Raw genomic sequence first — 8,987 nt, 5'->3', positions numbered from 1 at the left:
TATATATATATAATAGTTTTAATCATGTATAAATAATATAATTTTCCGTTGAACAGGATCAGGATGAACCCTTTACCCTCAATCCGGGTTGTACCATGATGTCCTGTCTTATAACTTATTCATCATAATTTATGTGACACTATTTACTTTTTGAGAGTACGTCAAAATTTGACTAATTTTGAAGCAAAATTAGATTAGAATAACTCAATGCTATTTGAAATTAAAAATTATGCAAAAATTACTGTAAGTTGGAGTACAATTCTTCATGTCAATATAATAAAATTATATTTTTAAATATTGGTAAAGTTTATATAGTTTCAATCTCGAAAAACAAATAGTACCACATAAATTAGGAGAGACGGAGTGTTAAATTCCATAACAAATTCATCAGAAACTAATGAAAAGAGAAATACACTATACATAATTTTAGCTAATTAACTCTGATTTATATATACAAAAATAAAATTAATGGATCCGGCTCCCCTCCATTACCCCTTCCCTTTATTTCGTCAAGTGCATGTCTAGATTAGAGACACGTGTCATATTTAAAGTTTAAAGGTCAAGATTATATCATAATGAATAAATATCATAACCATAGTTAAGTCAATTAATTTTAGAAAACTACTCTTCAAATTTGGTAAGAATTACAATATATTCCATACAAAATTTGACATTTATAATATATTTAACTTCATCTTATATTTTTAATTTACAATTTAACATTTAAATACAAAAATATAATATGAAATTAATGATTATAACTCAAAAGTCACTCAACTATTGATATTTTATTTAGAAAGTCACTCAACTATTGACATTTCACTTAAAAAGTCACTCAATCAATTTAAATGTTTTTTTTTTGTTGAAATCTAATTTTAGTTTAAACTATTTTTATTATAAGAAATAAGAAGATATCTATTTTTATTTATCTTACTAATCCACTCTAATTATTTAATTATATATTGTTTTTAATAACGTACTGTAGCAATAGACAAAAAAAATCATTTTCCGTTCTAGCAATTGTTTTAGTAGAATTAAATAAGCTGAAAAATGATCCAAAAAAAAGGAGAACATTGAAATTGATCAGAAGTAATTAAGAAGTAATCAAAAGAACGCACAATAGCAATCTTTAATCATTTAAAAATAATGGTTAAACTAAAAATTAACAATTTAATATTTAAATACAAAAATATAATATAAAATTAATGATAATAATAAATATCAAATTTTGTATAGAATATATTGTAATCCTTATCAAATTTGGAGAGTAGTTTTCTAAAATAACATGACTTAACTATAATTATGATATTTATTAATATAATATAATCTTGACCTTTAAACTTTAATTATGACACATGTCTCTAATCTAGCACACTTGACCAAATGGAGGGAAGATGTAATGGAGGGGAGCCGGATCCAAAATTAAGTAATTGCATGTCAGGCATCGAATATACCGTGATTTGATTTATAATAGTCTTTTTTTGCTCTTTTCTTTCTCCAATTGTTAAATCTTGCTCTCTTTTCATGATTTTGTGTATTAATTTGGACAAAAAAAAATTTGTAGTGTTTTTTTTATAACATTGAAGATAGGGGAGTGTGAAATTAGGGAATTACAAGGTATGATTTTTTTATTTGGTTAAGATTACACGGTATAAAATCAAATTCTCACCAATATAGTAAAAAATTCACGTGACTTGTTGAGAATATAATTAAATAATAAAAGTGTGCTCTCTCTAATATAATTAAAAAATTCACGTGACTTGTTGAGAATATAATTAAATAATAAAAGTGTGCTCTCTCTAATATAATTAAAAAATTCACGTGACTTGTTGAGAATATAATTAAATAATAAAAGTGTGCTCTCTCTAATATAATTAAAAAATTCACGTGACTTGTTGAGAATATAATTAAATAATAAAAGTGTGCTCTCTCTAATATAATTAAAAAATTCACGTGACTTTTGTGATTATCGCACAGTATAAAATTCTTTTATATCGATGAGATAGTCACACACTTGAACATGACTTATTTTGCGATTATCGCACAATGTAAAATTCTTTTGCATCACTACCTATGTTTGATTTGTGTTACACGGCTGGCTATCTCATATTTAATTCTTTTATTTATTTATTAAAAATAAAATTTTAAAGAATCTTTTAGTTGTACATCCAATAATTTCTCCACTTTTTCAATTTCCGACCCATCCAGAAAAGAAAGAATGAAAAAACACAGCAAAAAAACTTAGGAAAATGAAAAAAAGCATGTTGAAAATATTCTGTCATATTTAGCTAAGGCATCACCAATTATTATTCATTTTTTTACCTCTGAAATATAAGTTAAAAAAATGCTATTTTTTTCTTTTATATGATTTATATTCATTTACAGATGTTTGTAATGTGCAGTTGACTGAATTTCAAACTTGAGATTAATATGCTGGCAAGAAAATAAAAGAATCTGATACTGTTTTTTCATTAAAAAAGTTTCGCTAAATTGTATCTCCATTTTGTTCTAGTTACACGTATATAATTTAATTTAAGACTTATTTGAAATGGATCAAATGGATTTTATATAATGATTAATGAATACTGAGTTTAAAAATGGATCCAAAAAAGATTATTTGTATAAACTTCTGTAAAAAATTATTAAATAATTTCCATTTTATAAAAAACATATGCATAATTTGATGATAATATTATCTAAAAAAGATTCAAGGGCTACTTTGTAAAATATTTCTACAAATTCAATTGTCTGAGGCGAAACCAGAATTAGGAGTTTGAGGTTCTACAAAAGTTGATAGTAAAATTGAACCCACAATTCTTGTGTGAAAAGTATTTCTACAATCCCTTCCTTACCACTAAGGTGTCAATCAATTTTGTTAGAGGCTCACGAGTTAATGTTCATATATCTCAAAGACATGATCTACTAAAAGCTATTGAATTCGTCCGAACTCACAAACTTCCACCTAGCTCTGCCTCTGGCCTACGAGATGGATAGGTAGATATAAAATAAAATAGAGACCACAAGAATCTAATGAGAGTGATAGATTGATAGAAGACTGCCTCTCTTGTCGTTACCTTTGGAGGCTCTTGGGGGACCTTTCTCTCTCTCTATCACTTGCTTCAATATGGCTTTTTCAACCATGCACCCCACAAGACCATAACCATTATCTCTTCTCACTTTTTTCTTAACGCGTTTGCATGTCTCTTCCTATATGCTTCAAAGATCATGTTAAGAATTTAACATCTACACTAACAAATAACCATATATATGTAAGTAACCTTAAAAATAAAGTGCTAATCTACCAACAATAATCATATGCTGAAATGTTTGACTCCCCCCACATCAACAACAACAATATTATACTCGGTAAAGGTCTAGCAATGATAGAATGTACGTACACCTTACTATTAATTCGTAGAGGTAGAGAGAATGTTTTTGAAAGACCCTCAGATGAAGTGCAAGAAATTTCGATATAAAGAAGATGAGACAATGAAAAGAATATAGCAAATAACAAGGAAACAGTGTAAAAATCTACCAAAGAGGAGAAAAAAAAAATCATGTGATAATCGAAACTCCATCAACAAATGGTCAGCAATGATAAAAAAAATAAAAAACAATAACTAGATTAATACAACTAGAGTGGTGTGTGATATCATTTGACGATACCAATTTCTTATCACACATCACACTTATTAGTGCGGTGTGGAATTACCTCTGAGTTTTGGCAGTACCTTATGATCCTCTTCATCCACGCCGCTCCAATACGATGTGTGATATCATCGTCGATGTCCCCACTCCCCTGAATTTTAGATCCAAAATACTTAAATTTATCTCTTTTGGAGATATTTTGTATGTCAAGCTTCACTTTCACGTCTACCTCATGCATCATTAAATTTGCACTCCACATATTCTGTCTTGATCCGGCTCAACCTGAACCCTCTAGCCTCCAAAGGTTGTTTTCACGGCCTCTAACTTTGCATTAACTTAATTCCGTGTCTCATCAATCAGTATTATGTCATCAGCAAATAACATACACCATGACACATCATCCTAAATGTCTCGCATCGAAACATCCATTACTAAGGCAAATAGAAATGGACTAAGAGTTGACCTTTGGTGTAATCCCATTTTCAAAGGGAAGTGCCATGAGTCTCCTCCCATCATTCTTACCTGCATTTTAGATCTTTCATTTATGTCCTTATCGCCATAATGTAGGCCATCGATACACCTCTTGCCTCTAGACATCGCCAAAAGACTTCCCTCAAGACTTCATTTTAAGCCTTCTCAAGCTCAATGATAATAATCATATGTAAATCCCTCTTCCTTTTCTCATATTTTCCTCACCAGTCTCCTCATAAGATGAATGACTTCTGTGGTCGATATCTCTGCATGAATTAGATTAAAACGAATTCTCGAAAATAGACACACCCCTTCTCACTCTCATCTTTACCACTCTCTCCCAAACTTTCATAGTGTGGCTTAAAAACTTTTAACTCTTGTAGTTACTGCAATTTTGTATATCACTGTCACAACACAATTCGCTGTGAGAGGCACCCACACTAAACTCCCGGTGGAAGAACCAATTATCTACTAACATGCATTCAACTAAATTGCTAGAAGCAACAAGGTTTTCAACAATTAAAACAAGTTTCATAACTAATTAAAAACCATTATCACAAATCATTTGTAGAAATAACCCCCTAGAATCTGAAAGTTGTGCACCAAAATATCTATATATAGTTTAGAATGTGGGAATGCAACCCTAAAATAAAAAGAATCTGAGTTCAAAAAATGGACTAGAGGAAAAGATGAATCCATATCAGCTCGAAAGAAGCCACTCACCTTGAATCCGAAAAGTGTTGGATAGCTGAGATCGCATGGTAACAACTGAAATATATCATGTACTCAATAAAGAGAGAGAAATTGCAGTATCAGTACATAAAATTTCCAGTATACTAATAGGATCATCGGCCAACTTCAGATATACGAAATGTGAACGGGTAATCGAAACTTAGTATAACAAGACAACATGCAAATATAGTCACAGTCAGTAACATAACATGACTCCAATCCTCATCCTGAGTTTACAACCACAACAAATATGCTCAATCACATTTCAATAAAATAAGCTCGGTTCACTCATGAAATTAATACACAAAAACCAATTACATGTACTAGGTGTGGTATCCAAATCAATGGATATTAAACATGTATCATGTGTGGTACTCAAGCCAATCGATATATATTCTATATCATGCATGGTATCCAAGCCAACTAATATATGTACCAGGCGTGGTACTCGAGCCAATGAAGAGATATCATGTACTAGGCATAGTATCCGAACCAACCGATAAGATGTACTAGACGTGGTACCCGAGCCAACCAAGAATCACACTTACACAATTAATCATATTCACAATGAATACAATTACACTTGTAAAACACAATCAAATGGGACAAGTTCATTGCATGAGATTGAAAACAAAATATCATTTCAGTTCATCCTTTCTTAACTCCCTAACCACGTATTGTACAAGTAATACTAAAGAAACAGTTAACATGCACAAATAACGTAAACTAAAAATAATTTCAACCATCACCTACCTCGAACCAAGCCTAAAGCTCTACTGAACTTGAGTCTTCCCTTTGTTATGAAGCCTAATTTATTCTTGGTCTATAAACAACAATATATCACAAAATCAATACACAATGGCCTAAATATACCAAGATTATATCCTAATCCTAAACCCTAGGCCAGTCTCATGATTACTCCACCCAAAATAGGGTTTTCCCACCATTAAGTCAACCCAAACCCTCCCCTAAGGCCACCACCACAGGTTCTAAGGCTTAAGAACAAGTTAAGGGAATAATTTACTTACCTTTACAAATTATTTTGATGAAAAACAAAAGAAAACCGCCCTAGGTCGCCTCTACCTTTTCCTAAAACCTTGGATGGTAATGAGTGGTTTTGGAGAATTTTCTGTATTTACAATGACTAACACTTCTATAGTGGCCAATCCCGCTATATATATAGAGGCACAGTCGTAGCGGAAATACCCACCATAGCGGGAATTAATTCATCCGCTGTAGCAACGTGTCATCCGTTGTAGCGGCGTGCACGGGGCAGAAATTCAAAAATCCTCCCACATTAGCCTATTTCGTAACACTCCTTCAAACCTTGACGTTTCAAACAAACTCCATCACACCAAATTCAATATCGGAAGTTCTACTCACCCAATTCACTTTCTAAAAGTCCTATGGAATCCTTAATGTCTTAGCAACAGGGAAAACAAACTCTACTTAGACGTTTCACTCAATTCTTTCTTGGATTGCCCTAGACTTCATCTTGCTCAGATTTCGTCCGAGTCTAGTCTAGCCTGAAATTTTCAATTCTTCAAACTAATAGTTTTCTCACTCATTTTCTTTTACAAATAGTTCACCGATAACGCCAAAAAAGATCGTTACAATCACCCTTGTTTTTGTATAGAAAGGATAGTAAAATAACACACTTTAATTAGTACATAATTATGTCTACAACACGTCCCTTACTTAGGGACTTGATTCTTTTTATGGATCAAATGCAAGAATTCATTTCAAATCTAAAAGTTTTGTCTGCTTTAATTTGATACCATATTAAAGTATATTATCATTTTACTTAAAAACTTATTATTACGAAGAACACACTTTTAATAACCTAGTTACATCTTCCACCTAGATATAGAATATATTATTGATGATTTTATTTGCATCCATAACCTACTGATCCAGGAAGAAAGCTCAAGGAAAAAAGAACAATAATGATGACATACGTTGGGGAACAATGTGAAATAAATAATCTCCTCTCATACTGTTTCAAAGTTCAAGGCTAAAGTCACATAAGTAATTGAACACTTAATTAAGACCCAATTATTTGCAATTAGAACTCACATGATGGTTGAGTTTGGAACGTCTCTCCACGTGTTAACTCAAAACCAAATTGCCATGGACATACAAATGGAACGATTAAAGTAAAGTTAACCATAAACTTTAAAAAAATCATAAACAGACAAGAGCAAAAAGAAATAAAAAAGAAGATGATGAGAAGAAGAAACCTAGCAATAGTGTGCTATTAGCTTTTACCAATTAAGGTACCATCAAAAGTAGAAATAGTACTATAGTATAGTAGTGAGGTAATAGCCATTACTTATCCCAACACAAAGCTAAAAAGGGGGTCCAAAGAATATCACTCTCTTCATAATTGTAGTGCTTTCTATGATCTATAATTTGTTCACTCATTTTTCTGCCCCCTTTGGAATTTCAATTACGTAACAAGATCCCACCATAAGTTAATTGATAATGTGCACATTTATTTTATCTTTCTTTATTCATGCAATGTTAGTGAGGAGTCACAACTCTACTTTTCTCTAGCACTACTATTATGGAAAAAGTTATATATTTGGCCGCTCGTCCAAAATAATTATAATCGTCATTCACATATATATAAACATATATACATAACTAGTACATATGTATAAAATATAAAAAAGGGAAAGAACAATTTTGTGCACTAAACTTTCACTATTTTTAGAGTTTGAGAAAGAATTGGATCACTAGAGTCTATTATACACAATCTTACCTTATATTTCTTCAAAGGTTGTTTCCACATATAGAACTTGTCAAAGGTTGTTTCCACATATAGAACTTGTAAAAGACGAATTAGAATTTGAACTTTATAGATTCAAAATTCTAGAATCGTGATATAAGATGTCAGTAACTAGATCTCGACCTTATTTTTTGTACATAGTGAATTTCTTAACACAATACAAGGCTTGGCCTAAAGCTACTAGTTCGACCGAACTTGTATGTAATCTTATAGCTCTTGCCATGGAACTTGTGATGATCTCCTGATTACATGACAATAATTTTACCAGTTATATTTATTACTCCCTCCATTTCAAAAAGAGTGACCTGGTTTGACTTGGCACGGAGTTTAAGAAATTAAAGAAGACTTTTGAATTTTGTGGTCCTAAATTAAAGTTATGTCAAATGTACAAAATTGCCCTTAATCTTGTGGTCTTAAACATGCTACATGGAAAGCTAAAAGTAAAATGTTACCAAAAAAGGAAAAGGGTCATTCTTTTTTAAACAAACTAAAAAGGATAGAAGATCATTCTTCTTTAAACAGAGGCAGTAATATAATACAAAATACATCTGTTTTTCGACTATTATTTTAATGGATAAGTATAGAGTGTAAAAGTTCCTATTATATATAAAGTGAGTAGTCCAAGGGCATCATCATCAATTTAGAAAGCTTCAATGTGAAGGAACTTATTCTCCCACTCAATTTTTACAAAACCCTAAAAAGATATAGTAATAAAAACAAAAAGAGAGAGATAAAGGAGAGAATGTGATGAAGGAAAAATAAAAATTAAACAAGCTAAAGTTCTTCTCTTCTTTTAATTCCTTCATCTTCTTTCTTTCTTTTTTCCTATCCTTTCTCTTTGTTGGGGGACTCTGGTATTCCCTTCTTCTCTCTTTATTGTGATTCTCCACTCATATATTTCCAAAAAACTCAATCAACCTTTATTAAAGATAAAGAGTAAAGAGATATCAAAGAAAAGAAAAAGAATTAAACCATGGCTTTCTCTTCTTTTCCAATCTATTTAGATCATCATAATTTGCACCATGTAAGTCTTTTAATCTTCAATTTTCACCTTTGATACAGCAAAAAGAGTAATATTCAATATTCATATTCATATTCCTCCTTTTTTTTCTTTTTTCTACTAGTCTTTTTGTTGAATATACTATACCATATATATATATATATATATATATAGATGACTAGCTAGCTAGCAACTTGAGTTGTGAACAAATTCCCTAACTTGCTTTTTTTTTGGTGTTTTTTTCAGTTACAACAACAGCCAGATCATCATCAACAAGGAAACCCTGGCCTTGACAATCCACTGCTCCTTCCACCACCCACTCAGGTGGGTGGTGGGCCGGGCTCG

At 31.2% G+C, this 8,987-nt stretch overlaps 1 protein-coding gene across 1 annotated transcript in view; it reads left to right on the top strand.

Moving 5' to 3' along the window:
- The first annotated feature begins 8,296 nt into the window (after positions 1 to 8,296).
- Positions 8,297 to 8,987, top strand: part of LOC102592912 (dof zinc finger protein DOF5.1-like) — a 2,093-nt gene continuing 1,402 nt past the window's right edge. The window contains exons 1-2 of the mRNA XM_006348935.2: positions 8,297 to 8,666; positions 8,889 to 8,987. Of these exons, the coding sequence (XP_006348997.2) occupies positions 8,616 to 8,666; positions 8,889 to 8,987 (150 nt within the window). The 5' untranslated portion in view covers positions 8,297 to 8,615. The remainder of the gene's footprint in view (positions 8,667 to 8,888) is intronic.

The sequence above is a fragment of the Solanum tuberosum genome, unplaced genomic scaffold (assembly GCF_000226075.1).
Source record: "Solanum tuberosum cultivar DM 1-3 516 R44 unplaced genomic scaffold, SolTub_3.0 scf00101, whole genome shotgun sequence".
Taxonomy (NCBI): domain Eukaryota; kingdom Viridiplantae; phylum Streptophyta; class Magnoliopsida; order Solanales; family Solanaceae; genus Solanum; species Solanum tuberosum.
This window is presented reverse-complemented; position numbering and strand designations above follow the sequence as displayed.